Source organism: Chiloscyllium punctatum, chromosome 8 (assembly GCF_047496795.1).
Source record: "Chiloscyllium punctatum isolate Juve2018m chromosome 8, sChiPun1.3, whole genome shotgun sequence".
NCBI classification, from domain to species: domain Eukaryota; kingdom Metazoa; phylum Chordata; class Chondrichthyes; order Orectolobiformes; family Hemiscylliidae; genus Chiloscyllium; species Chiloscyllium punctatum.
Genome location: NC_092746.1, coordinates 2,694,956 through 2,718,687, shown reverse-complemented (window position 1 = coordinate 2,718,687; position 23,732 = coordinate 2,694,956). Strand labels below are relative to the sequence as shown.

General features: G+C 41.2%; 1 protein-coding gene across 5 annotated transcripts in view; it reads left to right on the top strand.

Moving 5' to 3' along the window:
- creb5b (cAMP responsive element binding protein 5b) overlaps positions 1-23,732 on the top strand; it is a 477,031-nt gene that overhangs the window by 338,297 nt on the left and 115,002 nt on the right. For all 5 annotated transcript variants that reach the window (XM_072575045.1, XM_072575042.1, XM_072575044.1 and 2 more), the window contains one exon: positions 5,377-5,487. In XM_072575045.1, the coding sequence (XP_072431146.1) occupies positions 5,377-5,487 (111 nt within the window). The remainder of the gene's footprint in view (positions 1-5,376; positions 5,488-23,732) is intronic.

Here is a 23,732-nt window from a genome sequence, read left to right as displayed (position 1 = left end):
ACTTTTGTCATGAGGCTGCAGAGCCAACGATTTTATCAAGATCTCTGGAAAGTATATGTGAAAGGATAGTGATGCATATGTTTGATTTTGGAGGGAAGATTTATTTAGTCTCAGTCAATTATTATTGAAGATGAATTTAAATGTCTAGTCACAGCAAACTCAGTGGTCAGAGCTCTGGAAAGTACCTTTGTGATGCACAGGTACTGAAAGAATTGATAGTGGACAATGGATCTCAATTTGTGAGGAGGCAGGCACCAGCCAGGTGGCAAGTTCTCCACTCTATTCTCAATTGAATGGCAAGGTGGAAAGAATGGTCAAAACTGTAAGCTCTCTGCTGCACAAGAATCCAGACTGAGAATGAATTCAGCTCAGTTACAGAAGAACACAATTAATAATGTTAAAAATCATTATTAGGCAACTAGTTACATGATGAAGGAGCAGTGCTCCGAAAACTCGTGCTTCCAAATAAACATGTTGGACTAAGACCTGGTGTTGTGTGATTTTTAATTTTGTACACTCCAGTCCAAACCGGCACCTCCACATCATAAATAATAATGGGTGCTCACCATAGAATTATTAATGGCATTAGAACCCCCTCTGATATTTCATTATTTTTATTCTTTTATCAGTTTTGAATTGTGAGCTGGAAATGACTTATGGGCTTTGGGACAGCAAATGCTAAAAAGAAAAGACAAAACAGGCTTTGTTTGTTTGTGAGGCTAAGCCTGGAGGCTAATAACAGACTGAGTCTTGATTTAAGCATCTCTAAAAGATACAGTGAGCCCAGGAAGAGCATGGTGTTTAAATGGAAAGCTGAAATTGCCAAATAGTGAGATCAGTACCTGGGAATTGGTTCTAGCAAGCCTGAAAGCGACCCTATGTTCAAGCAGATGTCAGTTGAATGGTAATTGAGGCCTTGGAAGACGTTGATAGGTTTATCAAGGCAGAATCAGAATTAAAGTTACTTTTTTGGAACAGTGTTTTCAGTCAGAGGCAATGGTTCTGGTCTGCTGCTGAGACAGCATGAAGATTTGAAAGCTTTCTCCCTAACCTGATACATTCGCTTCCAGAAGCCCAAAGGGTAGAAAGTTGCATTTGAAGTATTGCTGCCTTTGCCTGGCTGAACTGAGAAGGTGATCCTGGTCAATATTTCAGAAAAACAGCCAAGGAGTCCACAGTTATGCCTGTAAACAATGCAATGTGAAAGCCATTTAAGTAATCTGGCCAGATTTGTTTCTTTCCCTTTCATTTATCTTTTAACTGTGTTGGTTTGTCTGTCTGTCTGTCTGTCATTTGTGTGAAAGGGAGCCGAAAACAAATGTTTTGGGTTTAAAGCACAGTCATTAATCAGCTTATCATGTTATTTAATTTCCTTTCTGCTGAAGTTATTGTTTATTTAATAAATTATTAAATATATTGTTTAAGGTACAAAACTAGTGTCTGGAAATTAATTATTCACAAAGTCTGAGATTGCTTACTTAAAAGTCTGGTTAGGAACCGTTGGAGTGACCATTTTGTGTGTAGTTGTATTGTATAACACTGTAGTTTTATTGTGTTGTGATTACAGTGACGGAAAGGCTGATTTGGTTCAGCTTTCTGTCTGTGCTATTACAATGGGAAGGAGGTTGAAAACAGTTTTACAGATTTAGACCACAACTTCACGCCAAACATATCCTCAAATGCCACATGAAAATAAAACAACTGGAGAAAATCCACAACAAAAAGCAGCAGGTATAGTGTATCTCCAGTGACAGCACAAATACTCTGATAGCCTGGACGCCAGGACAGAAAGTCAGGTTGAGGAACAGAAAGTCAGAAGTCATGGTCATTAGACAAACTAATCAACTGAGATTTCATATTGTCAAAACACCTGAACAGCCACTGGTCTTTTAGTTGAGCTAAGAAGTGAGACTGAGTATGATTATCACAGGATGTGGATATGAATCCCTGTTACTTCATCATATGTTGTACAGAATGGTACGGTGCCATGGTGGCTCAGTGGTGAGCACTGCTAACCTGGGTTTGACTCCAGCCTCGGGCGACTGTCTGTGTGGAGTTTGCACGTTCTCCCAGGTACTCTGGTTTCCTCCCACAATCCAAGGATGTGCAGGTGAGGTGAATTGGCTTAGCTAAATTGCCCATAGTATTCAGGGATGTGTAGGTTATGTGCATTAGTCACGGGTAAATGTAGAGTAATGGGGTATGGGTTTGGGTGGGATACTCTTTGGAGGGTCGGTATGGACTTGTTGGGCTGAAGGGCCTGTTTCCATACTTTTGGGATTCTAATTCTAATTCTAATTCCTAATGTGATCCAAACTCACTATCTTAGTTCTGAACGCAAGCAAACCAGATTGAAATATCCAGACTGGATTCCACATCATCTCAACCTGTGAAATTTAGACATTGTAGGGGCAGTGAGGTTGTTGTAGTGGTAATAACAGTGATAATGCTAATAACAATATGAAAATGACTTTAATGAGTACAAAGGCTGTAAGTAAGTAAAAGTAAACTACTAAAATTGTGTAGACAAGTTAGAGAGAAACTTGCAAAGAGATGTGGTGTTATGAAATTCATTTCAATTATGGTGATATATCTGATTAGAAGACTCTGACATCAATTAGGGAGCAGACATTAGTATAGAGTGAACATGTTAGGAGTGAGTTCTTAGACACCACTCTGGAGAGCTGTGTTTAATAACTTTCTATGCACAGATAACAAGAAAAGAATATTGCAGTGCCTCAACAGTTGCAGACTGAAGAGATAAGGAACAAGCAGCCTTCAACAGCATATGGGCAAAATCCCACAGCCGAGGATACTTCATAGTAGTATCTCAATACACAGATAGCACATAATGAATAATAAAGGTTTAAAATAAAAGATAAAGCACGTTTCATCATTAGTACTTACTACTAAAGCAGGCCTTTGGGATTGGAATTGGAAGATTTAAATACAATTGCACAACTATTAAAATGCCCAGAACTGTCCCGAAGCCATATTTGAACCAGAAATAAAGCGCTCTAACAACTTCTACAGAAGGCTCAGTGCTAACAGATGGCATTATTCCTCTGGTGATTCCAACAATTAGTATTAATTCTCAAATACATTGTGCAAGGGCTTACTGCTATTAACAGATGTGAAGGATTCACAGAGGATGTTTCCATCACTATACAGTTTCCTGCCTTAGTTTCAGGATGACTGAGAGGAGAAGTTTTTCTTTTTTATAAAAGAGAGTTTGTTCCCAAATTCAGAGCCTTCTGACCTGAAACTTTGATTTACTTGCTTTATAAAAGAAGATGGCTAGGATAATTCTGCTTAAATTGTGAGCGAGGTCACTTTGGGTAATGCACCTTATGCCTTGGTTAAAATATGATTAATTGATGCAAAGACTTGGGATCTAATCATGTTATTAAAGGACATTCTGTCTACTGAAACATTGTCTCAAGTATTGTTTTGCTTGCTGCTCTGCTTGATTATGTCCTTAACGTGCAAGCATTTTTGATCAGTTGAAATGATTACTTTCAACAGAATATTGAAGGTTCATAAACTCTTTTGTTTCAAAAATTGTAATTGAGAGGTAATTTTATTAAGACATACAAGATTCCATAGGGGCTTAATTGATAGACACCGATTAATGTTTTCCTCTGGTTAGAGAATCTAGAGCGTGGGGGCACAGTTTCAGGATAAAGGACTGATAATTTAAGGCTACGATGAGGAGGCATTTCCTTCCTGGAATTCTTCACTCTGTCCCAGAAGGACGTGGATACTCCATTGTTGAGAATACTTAAGTCCAAGATAGGCAGATTTTTGGTTTCTCAGAGAAGAAAGGATGAAGACAGCAGGCAAGAAATGGAATTAAGGGGAAAGATCACTTTTGATCATACTAAATGTGGAGAAGATTTGAGGGTCTGCATAGTCTATTCCTGCTGCTAATTCTTACGTGATAAAAATTGTTATTTTTATGACTTTTTTTGTACTGATTTTCTGATTTCCTTTCCTTGTCCGTTGGATATTGGTTTTCTAAGATTTTGGTTTAGGGATTGTCTCCTTGCAGTGTGCAGTCAGGCAATAGATCAAAGTGATGACCTGCTTGCACTAAATATCAGAAGAAGTCATATATCTTTTCAGGTTATGTTAACAAGTTTATTAGATCCCAAGATCTATGGTGGATCTTCTTTTTTTTTGGTTCCTTCTAGTATGTATTTTCTTCAAGTGTGGGATTGATTGAGCTTTGAAAAGTTCATTTTATTTCCTCACTTTTAAAAATGTTATGCTGACATTTTTGCCAATTGCTTCTATATTATGGTCATTAAGAGAGGTACTTTGTAAAAAAACAAGATGACTTGGCACCAGGGAAAATCCCGTATTGCTCTTTTTAGAGAAGGTCCCTTGCATTAAGTGCCAATCAGCCACTTAACGGGGCAGCAGCAGGCCACCTCATGTATCAAAGACCCCAGGGCATAGGTCTGTTTGGCTGAGAGCTGCCTGCTAATCAGAGGCCAGCAATTCTATGTTGATTAGTGCCATCAGGGAAATGGTGGCTGCTGCCAATACTTACACTTCTCTGAGGGCTAGGTTCACCATGAACACAGTTGCAGGTGAGTGATAGCAGGAGGCATCTCAGGTAAGGGTTTGCAGCAAGGTCAAGGGGCTGGCTGTCAATGGGCCCTTCCTTCCTGATGCTGTTTCCCTTGATCGTGGAGAATCCTCTCCGCGCTGGATGATTACTACCAAATGGCGGGATAAAGCCCTTAAGTAGCCATTAATTGCCCATTTAATGCCCAAGTTGGGATGGAGCAGGAGGTCCATCCAGGAGATCAGTGCATTGGTGTGAAGGCAGCAGAGACCAAGCCTGCCACCTGTCCTTATTAAATGCCCTTCCATGACCAAACTTGCTGTGGGAGAGTCATTAATTTCTATGTATGAATCATTCATTAATTTTGAAATTTCATTCTGTAAATAGTGATGAATATAACAGATCAATGCATTAATTAAGTGAATGTGTGGTAGCCCAGGAGATGGTAACTTAATCTCAGTATTTTCTATCATTGTATCAACTGAAATCAGATAACACAAACAGACAATAACATAAATAAATATGTAATTGCCTTTTCTTAAAGAACCGGAGAAATTTAGCAAATTATGCAACTCTGAAAGGAACTGGTTTTTCAATCATTGTCACTCGTTGAGCATCTTGGTGGGAGAAAGTGTAAATATTTAGTTGTTACTAAGTTAGCCTGTTTTTTTAACAATGTCAAATAAACACAGCCAAGAATATACTGTCAAAATATAATTGTATGTATCTCAATTGTTAACCTGTAAAATTACATCCTTTTAAAACCATGTCTAAAACATACATTTTTTTTCTCTCTATTTAAGATGGACAGACAATTATCCATGAGCTCTAATATTATGGGAATGCCAGGCCCTTCTCTAAATAATCAGTGCACTCCTCCTCAAGTCCAACAAATGCATTCAGAAGCCAAAATGGTAAGAAAAGCAAAACATTCTTTGTCTGCATGAGTGTGCATGGGGGTGGAAGGGTGTGGAATTATCTGTAATTTCCATGAACCTCATGGTTTTAAATACATTCCAACTCCCTGTAAAGTTTAATGTATTACACAGTTTCTGGATTTTTTTTTAAGAAGTTTAAATCACAAATAGAGAATGTGTTGCTAGTGGTTCTCGAACAGCTTGTTTATTATGGCCCCTGGAGCTCATTGAGTAATTTTTGTCTTTGATAGTAATGGTGAAACTTTAGATGTGTTGTAATAGTATTGTTCAGCTCTCAGGAATGTTATAATGAATCAGAATTATCCATAATGGGTGTTGCTTTATACTATTCTACATGAGCTTGTTTAGTATGGTTGCTTAATATCTGACTTGATAATAATGAGTGATTTCTGAATTTGCTGCTTAAGGAATATGGATAAGATATTAGTTAACTTAGTTATTAAATCATCCAAACAGATTCCAGTCCTTTGATTTAACTTGGGCTGAGTGACTTTTTCAGATTTTTGGCTTTGATACTTAAGCTTTCCATAGTACTTAAAAATTGATTGTGATTTCAGCAAATTTTATTTGATTTATGGTCTAAGCTGAATCCAAGTATTGATTGATTCCTTGCTACTGCACATCCTTGTTAGCGTTACTCACAAAGAAATGAAAGAATATAACTATATGAATATGTTATTCAATTACAAAACATTGTTTGGAAGATTGCAGTATTTGTGTATCTTTATGTATGCTCCAGCTCAATGCAGTACATACTTTTACAAGGTGTAGATGTTCTTAATTACATGTAGCTGATGGCATTTCCACAGTAGCTTATTACTACAGACCTGTTTTTGATGCTTGTAGGTAACAGTTAATTTGTTTGAGCCCTGAAATTTACAGGGACAGAACTGGAGAAAGCTTTTATTCAGGAGAAATTTGCAATACAGTACAGGAATTTATCAATTTTTAACCTGCCCAGTCACATTAACAAGTTAACCAGGTGGGAAGGCCACACTCAGAAAGTTTGCATTTGATCAGGTTAAGTTAGATGGGAGGAAGGATCAAAAGAGATTGTGGAGTAGCAGGTGTGTTTGTTTCTGTGCATTGAGGGAGTGGGGAGCGTAGACTGGGAAGAGAGATCAGATGAGATCGTGAGATACAAGTTGAAAAGTGGCAGCAGTCAGGATTGATCAGGCATAGTTTCTGGATTGGAGACTGTAATAGGAAGCTAGGCACAACAGAAAATTTACTTACGGGGCTAGGCAGACACTCTTGCTCCTCCTAACTCACCAGGATTCTCTGAAAAAGCACTTAACTGCTTGATCCACTGGCCTGATTTCCTAAGCCTTGGGAAACCCAGCTCACAACAACTTAATTTAAATCAAGTTCCTAACTGTACTGCCCGAGCTGATTTACATATAAAAATGAGATATCCAGCTTCTCAAGAACAGGACACCAGCTTGTGACAATACAGATGCGTGCACATGTAACAGTTTCAATCAGATAAACTAATGTTATATTTGAAAGTTGCGTTGTGCCTCTCAGAGCCATTAATTTTTAAAACTCCCTCCCCTCCCCCAAATGTCTTTGATCTCCTTATGAACATAATGGAGCAGATTTTAACTATTGGACAGTTAGTGCAATTGGTATATTATCCATGTTTTGAAGCCTGGGCCTCATTTAGTAGAAGTGCAGTGTCGAGGCATGGAATGGGAATCTTGGTGCAACTCACTGCAAATAATCCAACAGTCTGTTGGCTGCCTTGCTGGATCTGGTGGAGGTGTGATCATGCAAGGCCGAGGGCAGCGGATGTCCAGATTATTGTTATGTGGCTTGAAGGCACACTCCTGCTTTTAATTTTAAAGTAATCTTTCTGAGGCCTCTGCAATCTGCAAATCTGGCCAAAGCACGAAAGCTGTTCCCTCTGTGTAATTGAGCCTGAAAATAGCAACCAGAGTCCTATGTATGTGATGTAGGCCCTGACTCACATATTAAAGGAGTCTACTACCTAAAACAGCAGCCCTTTTCAGGATGGCAGCAACAGCATTGTTATGGTTAGTAGATAATAAATGCTTCACAGCTATTTTAATGCTGCTTCTGTAGTACATTTTGAAATCACCAGTAATGAATCCACAGCTGCAACTGATACTCTCCAGGATATCTCAGCACCCTGTGGTCGAATCCATGGTTGGGCCACCATCAATAGAAGAGCTACAAAAACAATCAAACGGATGAAAAACAACAAAACATGTAGCCCTGATGTATCCCAACTGAACTCTTTAAAGATTTTGGATCTTTGTTCACTTTGAGGCTCCATGCACTTGACCTGTGAATTGGGATGGAGAAAGAGTTATCTGCAACCCACCTGATTTGAGGAATGCAACAGTTAGTAACTGTCTTCAATTAGGAAGATAAATCATATTGTGCAAACTATCAGACTATGCCCCTATTGTCTGTAGCAGGGAAACTCCTGATACGCTATCATCCACTTCCTATGGCTGAGGAAGTCCTTCTAGAAACATAGTACACTTCCGACTTTGCAGAGGATCCTCTCACAATCCAAGAATGCAAGTGGGTTGATGGCATTCATCAACCCAACCAAACATTTCATTCAGTAATTTGCAAAGCTCTTTGGACTGATCTCCAGAGATTTGGAAACTTCATCACCATCCTGCAAATTCTTCCAAAGGATACGACTGCAAGTGCCTTGAGTGGAAGATATTAATCAAATGCCTTCAAAGTCAATGCAAGGGTCAAGCAAGTCTATATGAGAGCTGCAACACTATTTCCAAGTGGCCATTTACTTCAAAGATCAAATGGCCCTTGATGTGAATATTAAATACTACTTAGATGGAAAACTCTTTACTCCCAGTTGCCTTTATGCCAAGATTATACACACCACCATAGATCCACGTGACCGGCAGCACATGGATGACTGTAATGTCATTGCCCACTTTGCACCAGATTTGTAAGTCATTCTCAATCTCTTCAATTCAAATACTTTCTTTGTTAGTCAGAGTATTGAGTACAGGAGTTGGGAGGTCAAGTTGCAGCTGTACAGGATATTGCTCAGGCCACTTTTGGAATATTGCGTGCAATTCTGGTCTCCTTCCTATTGGAAGGATGCGTTAAAACTTGAAAGGGTTCATAAATTCAACCCTGACTGACTTTGGGAATATTAGACAAATGAACGACTTCCGCATCCAGGCATTAAGTGTCTTTCCACTTACCTGCTGGATCCACTTTACCTGATTCACCGGTCTTTTGATTTCTCCACCCAAACCTTTCAGCTTGCCACTTCTCACCCCTCCTGTTTAACTGTTCTGACCTCTGCTCTGCTCTGGGTCCTTGTTTGACACCTTCCCTGACCTCAGACCTCCCTTCAGATATGCACCATTATCTACCTTTGAACTTGGCCTCTGATTGTACCTCTGGCTCCGATCTTTCCTTCCTATGATACAACTCCCATTTCCCTCCAGCCTTTTTGACCCTTAGCTCAACCCCCCCATTTCTTCACTTTGCCCCAAGCTATGGTCTGCTCAACAACCAGCTAGCCCCTCAGTCTAGCCTGGTGTGACTGTGAAATAGGGTTAAAATGGTAACTGCATATTTTAAAACTTAACCCATGCTTCTAAGTTTCCCGATCACAAATTTTCTCCCCTACCATTCTGTCTTAGCCTCTGAAAGAATGTCAAGGTCATTGTCTGAGGAACAAATAAGATATGTTTCAGTGATGCAAAATGTTTTACATAAATATCATCTTTCATTTTAAATGATAGGGACACAGTTGCCGCAGTTGCCAAGTGATCCTATGAATTTCTGGAGTAGTTTCTCTATTATTCATTGATGACCATCGGGGCTGACCAAGATGTGGGAAGTCCCTGCACTGGGAGTTTTGTTTCCCTTGTTCATTCAAAGTATGATGTGAGACTGGAGACTGATACACCAAGTAGTGGGGTGAGATTGGAAGAATTTTTTTTTAAGGTTGGCTTGGGTTCCCTATACCAGAGTACGATGAACTGAAGGGAGGATTTAGGTAACTCCACAATGGCTGGCAGGCATGGAGGTTGGATGTACCTTAGATGCCTTCCAGTGGCTTCACAATCTGTGATGGGGCAAATGTTAAAGTACATTGTGAATTTTGGGCTTAGGCAACACGCTTGTCTCATAATCTTTGGGAGAATATTCCTTTTTTTGTAAAGTAAACACAAAAGTTGTGCAAAGCTCAATAAATAATAATAATACATTGTGTTTTGAATTATCAAGTAAGCATTAAAATATCAAATTTAATTTTGACTTTACTTTCCTTTTCTGCTCAACATTGAAGCAGTTGTTTTCATTTTAAATGATAGTTTGCGATAATCATCTTAGATGGGGAGGGGTTTCCTACCAGGTGAAACCCCCCATATTTCCTCTCCGTCATGTCCCAACTCAACCTTGTCCACCAATATACCAGACAAAACCTTGGACTTCATCCAGGCTCCATCCATCAGTATCTGTTTCTAAGGAATTGTTGCAATTCCAGTGCAGCCAGCATTTGTGTTGGTGCATCTGGATAGGACAGCAGCCAGTGTTTGATGAACTGGCAACTTTCAGAAAGGCTGGACCTTCTCTTTGAAATGGCTGCATGTCAATTGGCTAAGAGTGGAAAAATGCTCTTTTCCCTCTATGGGCGTGGAGAGGCACCAGAAATGGAAAATGATAAAATTTTTAAAAATGGAAATGTCACTAATATTGAAATCATTGTACAGGAAGCAAAGTAAAGAGTGTCTCATGCAAATGGAATTAAGCACAAGAAGTATGTCAAAAATATTTTGAACATTTGCAACATCAGCGTTCATAGGAAGAAAGACTGCATTTCTGTGAAATTTTTGTTGGGGGGGGGGGGTGTCCTGGGAAGTTGTTTGGCTGTTAAATGTTAGTTAATCATGACAAACATAGCTTAGGTTTTTCAATAACCTTCAATGCTATGATACAGTCCTCATTCTTGCTGTTTCAATGATTTCTGATTAGATTCCACTGCAACAGCACAGCAAGTGGAGGAGCATGGTATTGCTGACAACAACTTCCAGATTTCTGCTGAAAACTGTGCAAGTGCAGACACCAGGAGTTATTGTCCGTTTCACCCTGTGACAACAGTTTACGCTGCTGCCTAACTGCTAGTGTAGCAAAATCTGAGCTGTGGTTCATTTTTCAGAATAATATTGGTGGAAGATTTTTTTTCAAAAAGTTTGTTTTGAAAGCACAAAAAGGAAATACCTGCAGAAATGTCATTGTATGTTGTTTTTTAATGTAACACCTTAGTCAAAATAGGTAATTAATATTTTGCAACTTCATGCCTCCAAATCACATTGTATCTGCTTGCATTCTAATAAGCTGAGGTACAGGACTCAAACTTATAGTTACCTCATTAAAGCTAATGAGACTGCCCTCAACATCACAGTAATACAGCATTGCCACAACTAAGTTTCCTATAAATTTGCCTTTGCAAAATTTCTCAGAGCTTAATTTGTTTTGAAAAAAGCCATTTGCAAGGTAGATGTTTATTGGATTTTTAAATATCGGCCAAAATGGCACCAGCACATGTGCAGGAATGGCCCATGATGTCAACTGGCCTCAACTGGTTGTGGGAAATGCTACTGATGTCACCAGGCTGGGGATAAGGAGACTGGAAGTGAGGTAGAGGAGGAGACTGGGGCTGATGAAGGAGAGATTCCCCTCTCCGGCATTGTTGGAGAAGAAGAACCATTGTTCCTTCAACACTATCGTGCCACATGGCCCTCTCCAGCTGCCATGCTGCTAGGGCAGAGGCCCTTTCTAGATCCAAGAGGCTGTTCTCGGGAGCCAGACTGCAGTGTTTCACCCACACCTGCTACTCCACCTCTCAGTTACTTTTGAAGAAGAAGTGATGGATGTGCGGAAAGAACCATGATTCGAATGCTCCTGTCAGAGATTCTTGTGTATGTATCACTTACAGGGTTTTGGTGTGCCTGCACAGTAAATTCTTGTCATGTGGGTAGTGCACAGTTATAGTGTTTATGTACACTTCCATCATTTACATCAACTCTCTCGTGTATGTGTTCTCCTTACAGCACCTGGAGGTGATGTTCAAATGATTCACAGCCTTTCACTTAGGGAATATAGGACTGAGGAACAGGAATAGACCATTTGGCCTCAGAGCCTGCCACCAAGTCAGCCTTTACTATCACGTGGAGAGTCATAGAGTGAGACAGCATGGGAACAAACCCTTCAGTCCAACTCCTCCATACCGACCATTCATCTAAACTAACTAGTCCCACCTGCCTCCATTTAACCCATATCCCTCCAAACCTTTTCCATTCATGTAATAACCCAAAGGTTTTTTAAATGTTGTAACATTGCATTCACCATTTCCTCTGGCCATTGACTGCACACACTAATCTGTTTCGTTTGTAAAATAGTTGTCCCTCGTGTCCTTTTTAAATCTTTTTCCTCTCACCGTAGAAGTATGCTCCCTAGTTTTGAACTCCCCCACAATAGAGAAAAGACCCTTGCTGATCCAGCATTCCCAGAGCCACCTCTTAGAATGAACAGAACCTCTTACACTCGAGTTTTTTTTCTTTATTCAATTTCCACCACCAGAAAGAAAGGGAACACCCGAGTGGCCAGTGACAAGCACTGCCCTTCACATCAAAGGGCAATGCTGTGTGATCAAACAGTGAAGGGGAGGGCAGGGATTAAATCAAAATAGAGTTGGAGGGGGAAATAATGCACTCCACTCCCTGCGGCGCCCACCTCTCCCTGAACAACTCCAGGGTGTTGGTGGACACCGCGTGCTCCTTCTCCAAGGACACCCGGGCTCTAACGTAACCCTGGAAGAGGGGCAGGCAGTCGGCCCTAAAGACCCCCTCCACGGCCCACTGCCTGGACCTGTTGATGGCCAGTTTAGCCAGGCCCAGGAGCAGACCCACGAGGAGGTCTTCAGACCTGCCCTCCCTCCTCCATACCGGGTGCCCGAAGATCAGGAGCGTGGGACTGAAGTGCAGCCAAAAGCAGAGGTGGTGGTTTTTAAGAAAATCAAAACGGGAGTGCAAATGCCCACACCCAATATATACATGGTCCACAGAACAAGCAGTTGGGCTGGGAGTCTGTGAACCACCACAATCTGCGGTTGCAGGGGACTGCTGCGTGCAGCACCCTCCACCCCAGATCCCCAAGAGAAAGGGGGAGGATTCCCGTGTAGAGAGCCCTCCACTGGGGATCCCCACCGCCCGGTGGCAAGTGGGCTCGCCAAGGCGTGTCCGGACGGTGGATGACGGAGAAGAGGTGGACGGTGTGCAGCAGCAGTCGATACAGGGCCTTCCTTTTTATGTCCCTGAAAGGGAACAAAATTAAAATTCTGGAGGCGGCTCAGGTTGTGGGGCGCAGGCTCCCGCGGGAAGTACGGGACCTTGGGGCCAATGTGAAATTCCGTCCGGGCCGGGGTGAGCGCGGACGGGATCCCACCGCACACCTGAGCGTCCTCCAACTGGTGCACAACGTCGGCTCCGAGCACCGCCGTTTTAAGGCGTCGGATGGCGGTGGCCACGTACCGGACGTCTACCGCTGCCCTGCTCGCTATGTCCTGCGGCAGCGTCCAGCCCAGGCCCCCGGCACCCAGCACGTCCCCGACCCTGGTCGCCCTCGCCGCCACGGCCCTCCCCTCCGACAGCCACTCGAACCCGCGAGTACGGAGGTGCGGATTCCTGAGCAACGGCTCCCTGACGACAGCCGCTACTCCAGCCGGAGAGTAGGCGCAGCGCAATTCGACCATGTTCCAGACAGTGATCAGGTCCTGGTAAAAGACAGGCAGCGTCTTAAGGGTGACCTCCAAACTGTCACGGTTGAGGTAGTTGAGGTTACACACCTGGTGGAAAAAATACGTCGCCAGGGCGCACCACCTAGGAGGAAGCTTGACGTAAAGGTATCGCTGCAAGGTCTGAAGGCGGAACGTCGCGACCTGGGTGCGGACGCACACCAGCGACTGACCGCCCTCCTCGATAGGGAGACTCAGAACCTGCGCAACGACCCAGTGCATCTTTTTGTCCCAGAAGAAGTCGACCAACGTTCTCTGGATGTCAGCGACAAAGCCATGAGGAGGGACCAAAGTGACCAGCCGGTACCACAGCATGGCGGCCATACACTCAAGTTTATATCTTTTAGCCTGGGCTCCCTGATTGGACCAGATTAACAGCCCCAATCATGGAATTCATATTCTATAACATCCACTTGGCTGACCTTGTCACAGGTTGAAAGGTTTGGTGCTGGAAAAGCACAGCAGGTGAGGCAACATCGAAGGAGCAGGTGAATTGACATTTCAGACATAAGCCCTTCGTCTGGAGTGACCTTGTTGCAGTCACTCCACCTACTTCCTGATTTCTCCATAACATCTGAGATCATTGTTTATCAAAAGTCTATTGAACTCATCCTTGAGTAAATTCAGTGACCCACCTCTATTTCTTTCCATGGAAAAGAATTCAATGGAGTAACAACCATCTGAGAAAAAAGAAATTTGTTATCACCATCTTAAAATGAATCCTTCTTATTCTTAAATTATGTCTGCTAGTCCTTACCACTCTCTCAAGAAGAAGCATCTCCTCAGTATCCACTCTGACAAGTCCCCTCTTGTACATTTCAGCTCTCATTTCTCTAACCTCCAATGGGTAATGGTCCAATCTGTTCCACTTTTCTTCATGAGACATGTTCCTCAGCCCAGGAATGATTTAATGAACCTTTTCTGAACTGCTTTTCATATAATTGTATCTCCTTCCAGATAATTAGAGACCAAAACTGTTCACTATGGTCCAGAAGTGTTTATTAATTTAAACAACATCGGAACAGATGTTCTGAACCAAAATCCACATCAACTGGTGAAATGCTGATTTGACTTTGTTGTGGAATAAAGCTATGTCCTGGTTGAGGATTTGGCTTCTCAATGACCAATCTCTTTGATCCGTGGCACTGTAAGTGAGATAAATTATCAAGCTCACAATGCAGTACAATTGTCTTTTCACTGCTGCTCATAACGTATGTTCCAACCTGACAGCCTACCTACAAAAACATTCAGGCTCCTTCCTAGGAAAGTACATATCTGTCATTATATTTTAATCAATCTGTTTGGATGTGCTACAACTCACATCTGTGGTCACTTCATCCTGAGGTGGGACTCAAACTTTCTGACCTAAAGGTAAGGCATTACTGTTCTGCTGCAAGACTTCACTTTTCTGCTAGTTATAAGTGAACTCTAATACCAATTGACAGCAGAAGGATTTTGTTTGCATCATGCTGATACAAACTGTATCTACACCAGCCAAGTAAACAAGCTATAAGCGCTGCAATGAGGATTACCAGCAAATTAACAACTAGGAACCTGTTTACTCCAGGCCCCCTCTATTACCAAATCCCTGTCTGCAATCAATTATACTCTTTAGGGAGCTCATCGTCCCAGCATCTGTACATGGAGAACACATGTCTGCAAGCTAAGAATATTTAAATATATTGAAAATAAACCTCTGTCTCATTATAGTCATCAGATTTCAGCTAGTATATACAAGTGGTGCACCCAAGCTAATTCTGCCTGCCTGTGGGAATCCATGTAACTACAATATGGAATTTCCTGACTACAGATGCCCAGGATTAACTAACTGCATAATTTGGTAATAATGTTCACTGTGCTAACCGGGAATTGAAACGCAAGTACTAGTGCATTTGTTTTTGCTGTATTTATCTGTTGTAAAAATTCTAAGGCACGGTTTATGTTCTGAATTGCAAAGTACTTGTAGCAATAAGTACTTTTCAGTTCTCCCACCAATGACCTTTACTAAGATTAAATATGGTACAAAACTTGTCAGGAGCAGTATTTATAAAATTATATTAACTTATTATGTTCTATATCTTGTGAATTCATTTCTAGTGTGGGGATCCTCTGCATCCCAAAATAAATAAATTTTATTTAAGTCTTCATTTTGCAAATTCACAGTAGGAGAAAAAACGAGTTTTTTTATTAACTGGTCCTGGTTATATGGTTTTCATTTTTACACTTGGATTAAGATGGGCTTCCACCCATCTTAAGTAATATGCTGAGTTTACCATCTGGAGTGCAGTTTACAATGAAAAATATGCCAATCGTAGTTTGTTTTAGGTGTATACGTCAGAAAAGTGATCTATCAACTGTTTAGGTAGCTAATTCACTGTGCAGTATCTGCTATGGTGATATTCTCACCTTCACTGACTGGCATTGTTACTTTTCACAGAATGTGGATGCTACTGAGCAATCCAGGATTTATTGTCTATTCCTAATTTCCTTAAGAAGGTTGTGGTGAGCTTTCTTAATGAATTACCGCAGTTTATGGTTGCAGGTACTCACAATGTTGTTTGGAAGGGAGTGCTAGTATTTTGACCTAATGACACTGAAGGAATGGCAATACATTTCGTAGTGTAGAAAGCGGATGGCTTGGAGAAGAAGTTGCAGGTGACAGTATTCTCATGCAGCCCTTGTTGTACCAGGCAGGAGAGGTTACAGCTTTGTAGTGTGCTACTGAAGAAACTTGATTCCACATCTCAAAGATGAAACACACTGCAACCAAATAAAAGGAACACATGATGTCCACAGTCCCCCCTCAACTTTCAGAGGGAGATTGATGGTGGCTGGTGTGTACTATTTCCCCTACAATTCCATTTGGATTTAGTCCCCTCCCTTCCTTCATCCCCTTTTTGCTTTTTGTTTTTGTTTTAAAATTTTCCTTTGTGCTGGATGTAACTTCAATTAATAGAATTTCCCCTGATTCCCCTAACTCTTTTACTACGTTTGGTTATAATGAGACCACAAGCTGATTGGCCGCCATGAACCCAAATGGAGAATCAGTGACCAGGTTATTCTTTTGCAGGTGCTCGATAGCACTGTAGAGGATCTCTTCCATATCTTTGCCAATGATCATGAGGTAGACTGATAGGGGTAGTAACTGACTCGGTTGAATTTGTCTTTTCATGACATACCTGGGTAATTTCCCACATTGTGATGTAGTTACTGGTGAGGTAGTTGTATTTGAACAGTTTGTCTGGGGAAACTCAACACTTTTGGCAGCGAGAGATGAGAGTTAACACTTTGAGTCCTGTGACCTTTCTTAAGAATTGACAGTAGCTCGGAAAAGGTGGTGGTTATGCTGATGACGGGGGTTGGGAGGAAGTTCAGGAGTGAGCAGATGTGCACAGCCATCCTATTTTCAGCCTTTCTTCTTCTCTTGCTCACTATCTACCATCCCTATATATGCCAAACTTTGTTTTGCTCTCTTTGGGCTCCATCTCCACCTATCTGCTCATTCCATCCCTGTTCCCTATATCCCCTGACATCAGCTTAAATACAACCTTTTCCGAGCTGCTATCAGTTCTGAAGAAGGATCACTGGACCTGAGACCTTAATTCTGCTTTCCCACCACAGAGGGGATCCTGAGGGATGTGATTTACATGTATTTAGAAAGGCAAGGACTGATTAGGGATAGTCAGCATGGCTTTATGTGTGGGAAATCATTTCTCACTAATTTGATTGAGTTTTTTGAAGAAGAAACAAAGAGGATTGTTGAGGGCAGAGTGGTAGACATGATCTACACGGACTTCAGGAAGGCTTTCAACACGGTTCCTCATGGAAGACTGATAGCAAGGTTAGATCTCATGGAATACAGGGAGAACTAACCATTTAGATACAGAACTGGATCAAAGGTAGAAGACAGAGGGTGGTGGTGAAGAGTTGCTTTTCAGACGGGAGGCCTGTGACCAGTGGGGTGCCACAAGGATCGGTGCTGGGTCCTCTACTTTTCATCATTTATGTAAATGATTTGGATGGGAGCATAAGAGGTATAGTTAGTAGGTTTGCAGAAGACACCAAAATTGGAGGTGTATTGGACAGCGATGAAGGTTACCTCAGATTACAACAGGATCTTGATCAGATGGGCCAATGGGCTGGGACGTGGCAGATGGAGTTTAATTTGGATAAATGGGAGGTGCTGCATTTTGAAAAAGCAAATCAGAGGAAGACTTATACACTTAATGGTAAGGTCCTGGGGAGTGTTGCTGAACAAAGAGACCTTGGAGTGCAGGTTCATTGTTCCTTGAAAGTAGAGTTGCAAACAGATAGGATAGTGAAGAAGACGATTAGTATGCTTTTCTTTTTGGTCAGAGCACTGAGTATAGGAGTTGGGAGGTCATGTAGCAGATGTGTAGGACATTGGTTAGGCCACTTTTGGAATATTGCTTGCAATTCTGGTCTCCTTCCTATAGGAGGGATGTTGTGAAACTTGAAAGGGTTCAGGTAAGGTTTGCAAGAATGTTGCCAGGGTTGGAGGATCTGAGCTACAGGGAGAGGCTGAATAGGTTGGGACTGTTTTCCCTGGAGTGTCAGAGGCTGAGGGGTGACTTTATAGAGGTTTATAAAATCATGAGGGGCATGGATAGGATAAATAGACAAGGTCTTGTCCCTGGGGTGGACGAGTTCAGAACTAGAGGGCATAGGTTTAGGGTGAGAGGGGAAAAATATAAAAGGGACGAAGGGGCAACATTTTCACACAGTGGTGGAGTGTCCGAGGAAGTGGTGGAGGCTAGTACAATTACAGCATTTAAAAGGCATCTGGATGGGTATATGAATAGGAAGGGTTTAGAGGGATGTGGGCCAAGTGCTGGCAAATGGGACTAGATTGGGTTGGGATATTTGACCGGCATGGACGAGTTGAACCGAAGGGTCTGTTTCTATGTTGTACATCTCTATGACTCTATGCTTCCAGACCTGCTGAGTTTCTCCATTAACTTCTGTTTTTGTTTCAGATTTCCAGTATCTGCAGTTTTTTTGTTTTATATTAGTTTGGGTAGGGGCATGGCTAGTCCTGGAGCAGATTAGTATTAGAAATATTGCTGGATATTGTCAAGGCTCATAGCCTTTGCAGCATAAAGTGCCATCAGCCAATTCTTGATATCATACAGAGTGCATCAAATTGGTTGAAAACTGGCATCTATGATCCTGAGTTGAGGAATGAAGATAGATCATTCATTTGGCACTTCTGACTGGTAATGGTTTTAAATACTTCAGTCTTGTCGATGTGCCAGGCTTCCTCTCTCACCGATGGGGATATTTGTGGAGCATCCACTTCCCATTAGTTGTTTAATTAAATGACTGAATGTTGCAGCACTACAGAGCTTAGATCAGCTCCTTTTTTTTGTGGAATCACTTAGTTCTGCCTATTACATGCTGCTTCCATTGTTTGCCATGCATGTAGTCCTATGTTGTAGTTTCACCAGGTTGCCACCTCATTTTCAGGTATTCCTGGTTCTGCCTCTTGCATGCCCTTCAATAGTCAAGAACCTTCCAGCTTGATGGCAATAGTAGACTGGGGGATTCGTCAGGTCTGGAGGTCACATATTGTATTGAATACAAATCCTTCACTACTAATGACCCGCAGCACCTTATGGATGCCCATTTCTGAGTTGTTAGATTTGCTTGGTCTATCCCATTTAGCATGATGTTGTGCCACACAATATGGCAGAGGATATCCATGGTGTGAATATGGAAGTTCATCCCCACAAAAACTGTGCAGTAGTCACTCCTATTGATACGGTCATGGACAGATGCATCTGTGACAGGTAAGTTGTTGAGGACAAGGTCAAGTAGATATTTTTTTCCTCTTGCTGGTTCTCTCACCACTTGCTGCAGACCCAGTCGAGCAGCTATGTCCTACAGAAATCAGCCAGCTCACTTACTTGTGGTGCTACCCAGCCACTCTTGGTGTTGGACATTGAAGTCAAGACAAGATTAAGCTGCCAAAACAGATGCAAATCCTATCCAGGATCGAGCTGCCATGACAGCAGTTCATTTCAGTACTACGAACATTTGGTTCCTTAACAGCAGCCTGTTGTATGATGCTGGCTATTAGGTTTCATTTAGGCCAAACACTGAAACAGGAGCAATAAAGACAAATTTGGGCACTCAAAGAAAGGAGTACCATAGTAATTGACTTGCATGATGGGCAAAATGCCCCCTTCTGCAATAACACTGCTGTGATTTAAAATTGAGATGAAGAGGAATTTCTTCATTCAGAGGTTGGTGAATTTTTGGGATTCTCTACCAGAGAGGGCTGTGAACATCAATCATTGACCAAGTTCAAGACAGAAATCAATACATTTGTGGCAAATAATAACATCATGGGATAAGCACATTGCATGGCAAAATGATGTTGAGACAGAAGATCAGTCATTATCTAATTGAATGACTGAACAGGCTCAGTATGCTGAATGCTCTGTTCCTGTTCCAAACACACTGCCCTTACAAATCTCTATTTCTGCGATCAAGTTGTCACCTCCCAAATCATGTTTGAATTTCACCAATCAAGTTTCCATCCTTCCCATAGCATTAAAACAAATTGTGATCAGTTACTCTGACCATGGTACACCATCCTTCCTTTCAATTTTGACTTCTTTTCTGCCTTTTACATAATGGTGCTCATCAATTACCTCCAATGCCTCTACTTCTGTTTTCCAGTTCAAAAAGCTTTGAAGGTAATTGAAACTTTTCTAACTGCAACTCTGGTGGAGATCAGTGAACTCAGTTCAATTCTACTGAAGGTTGAACATGGAAGATTCATGGTCTATTCGCCTCAACTTGTGCAATGGCCTTTCTTGTTGAGTTCAGTAGAGCTCAGCTGTTATAAAGTGGCCCAGAGGACATTTGTATAATATGTGTTGTAAAACGTAATATTATCAATAATCATGTATTGTTCTCAGTGTTATTCCAGGAACTTGTTCAGATCTTAGAATTTCAGATGATACAGCACAGAAGGAGGCTATTGAACAATTGAGGGTGTTCTGGTTCACTTATAACACAATTCAGTTAACCCCACACACCTGCTCTTGGCTTGTATCCTTGTAATTTTTTTCAGTTTAGCATATTTATCCAATTACCTTTTGGAATGTTGCTGGTGAATCTTTATCCCTAACCCAATTGATCAGCCCACTTCAAATTTGATCTAATTGTTGCAGATAACAGTTCTTCTTTATGTTGTTTCAGTTTCTTCTGCCAATCACATTAAATTTGTGCCCTCTGGTGATCAAACCTTCATCCATCGGAAACAGCTTCTCCTTATTTACTCCTTCTAAACCCTAAATGATTTTGAACACTTCTATCAAATCTTCTCAGCCTTCTCAATATCTGAACTGGAATGATAAGGTTTTGAAATTAAGTTTGACCCCCTGGTAATGGTGTATCATACTTGGGGAGTTTTGACAGAAAGCCCCTGCAGACCTTTTTTTATGAATCACTTTCTCCTCAAATGATCAGCACGAGAAAATGCGCCAATTTCAAATGCTTGTAGATAAAATGACTGTAATTCTACAATCTTTTCTCTTCCTAAAAAATAGATTTTAAAAATACCTCTGATAGGAGAGAATGAAAAATGAACCCATCATTTTGCAATAATTAATATCTTTATATCTGCTGACTATTAATTATAACAGTATTAAGCAGCACTCTTTGCATTATTCTCTGTTGCCTTTGTGTTTCACTCGGAACTCTGGCAGCTGGAAGGGAGAAACTAATTTGAAGATTTTGTTGCAAGGCCCAGCGTAAAGAATTTTGTACTGCATTGAAAATTGCCAAGTTGGAATATATACATGAAGAACATCCACAGCTCTTGTTTTGTTCTTGTTTCATTCCTGGAAACAAAATAAATTATTGCATGCTGGTTGTGTGTGCATCCTTAATGTCTATTTAACCATTTCCATTCCATAGAGTTTGACATATTTAATAAAATAACTGAACTCATAGGGTAGTATTTGCACATTTATCTGTACTAATGATTGGTATCAATTGCAGTTTTTCATTTCTTTCTGATTCTGCTATGAAATTATTAGACTTCATTAAAGCTAATATTCAGACCAAATGTCTACCATTTTATGTTAGTTCTTCAATCAAAACTGTTAGACCAGATAGTTGTCTGTAGCTTTGGACCTTAGTTTTTTTTTGTTCATTCGAGGAATGTTGGTTTCACTGACTGGGCCACTATATATTGTCCATGCCAAGATGCCCTTGAGAAGGTGGTGGTGAGCTGCCTTCTTGAATCACTGCAGTCCATTTGCTATAGGTAGGCCATAATACTGTTAGGGAGAGAATTCCCAGTACTTTGATACAGCAATACTGAGAAAACAACAATATATATTTTTATGTTAGCGGCTTGGGGTGGACCTTGCAGGTTGTTGTGTTCTTAAGCATCTCCAGCTCTCCTTCTGAGTCATAGTGGTCGTGTGTTTAGAAGGTGCTGTCTGAGAAATCTTGGAGAATTTCTGCAGTGCGTCTTGTAGATGATACACACTGCTGCTGCTGAGAGCCTCAACGATTGAGGGAGTGAATGTTCATAGATACATTACTAGTCAAGTGAACTACTTTGTCCTCAAAGGTGTCAAATCTCTTGAGTATTGTTGCAGCTGCATCAAGTAAAGTGAGGAATATTCCATTGCACTCTTGATTTGTGCCTTGTAGATGGTGAACAGGTTTTGGGGAGTCGCGGGAGAGCTACTGTAAAATTTCTAGCTTATTATTTAACAAATGGTATGTACCACATCCTGTGAACTTAGTGAATAATATGCAAACTAGTTGTTTCTTTGGTAATTTGGTGTTGCAAGCATTGCAAACAAGATAGAAATAAAAGTCTGTAGCAGTTTTTAATAGTTTGGAGGTGCTGGTGTTGGACTGGGGTGGACAAAGTTAAAAGTCACACAGCACCAGGTTATAGTCGAGAGTGTGGTGTGGAAAAGCACAGCAGGTCAGGCAGCATCCGAAGAGCAGGAAAATTGATGTTTCAGGCATAAGCCCTTAATCATGAATGTGGTTGTGGCTCCTTGATGAAGGAGCAGCGCTTCAAAAGCTAGTGCTTCCAAATAAACCTGTTGGACTATAACCTGGTGTCTATGTCACCTACCATTCATACCGTTTATTTCCATGGAAATCAGCAGTGTCACCATAGTTCTTCATGCTCCACCACTTGGAATTAAGCCAAAAATATGTTTTTATTAAGTGACATTCCAAGAGTACAGTGTGGTTCGTTTCAATTATGTGAAAGTATTAGAATGTTTGTTTTCTTTCTTTTTCAAAATAGCTTTAATAACAATCAGATCTTCAATGAAAGGCATGTTTTATGTTACAGTGTTTACCCTAAACATATTAGGGTAATTCAAATTCAATATTTGATCATCTAATTTCTTTTTTGAAACTACTAGCATAATTAAAATACAGTTAGACCATAAGACATAGCAGAAGTTAGACCATTCAATCCATTGAGTCTGCTCTGCCATTCAATCATGGCTGATAAGATTCTCAACCCCATTCTCCCACTTTCTTCCTGTAACTCTTGATCTCCTTGAAACTCAAGAACCTATCTATCTCAGTCTTAAATATATTGAATGACCTGGCCTCCACAGGCTTCTGTCCCAATGAATTCCAGAGGTTCACCACTCTCGGCCTGTAGAAGTTTCTCCTTATCTCCTTTCTAAGGCTTTGCTCTTGGTCCTGGTCTCTCCTACCAATGGAAACATCTTCCCAATATCTATTCTGTCCTGGCCATTCAGTATTCTATATATTTCAATTAGATACCCCATCATCCTTCTAAACACCATCGTGTATAAACCCAGAGTTCTTAAATGTTCCACATATGTTAAGCTTTTCATTCCTAGGACCATTCTCGTGAACCTCCTCTGGACATGCTCCAGGGTCAGTACATCCTTCCTGAGATATGGGGCTCAAAACTGCACACAATACCGGAGCCTCAGAAGTACATCCCGGCTTTTATATTCGAGTTCTCTCAAAATAAATGCCATCATTTCATTTGCCTTCCTAACTATTGACTCAACCTGCAAGTATATCTTGAAAGAATCCTGGACTAGAACGCCCAAGTCTCTTTGCACTTTAGACTTCTAAATTTTCTCCCCATTCGGAAAATAGTCCGTGCCTCTATTTTCTCACACTTTCTCACATTGTACTCTATCTGCCACTTCCTTGCCCATTCTCCTAACCTGTCCATATCCTTCTGCAGTCTCCCCACCTCCTCAATGCTACTTGTCCCTATCTTTGTATCATCTGCAAACTAACCAGAATGTCCTCAGTTCCTTAATCTAGATCATTAATGTACGAAGGGAAAAGTTGTGGGTTCCAACACTGAGCCTTCTGGAACACCATTTGTCACCAGCTGCCA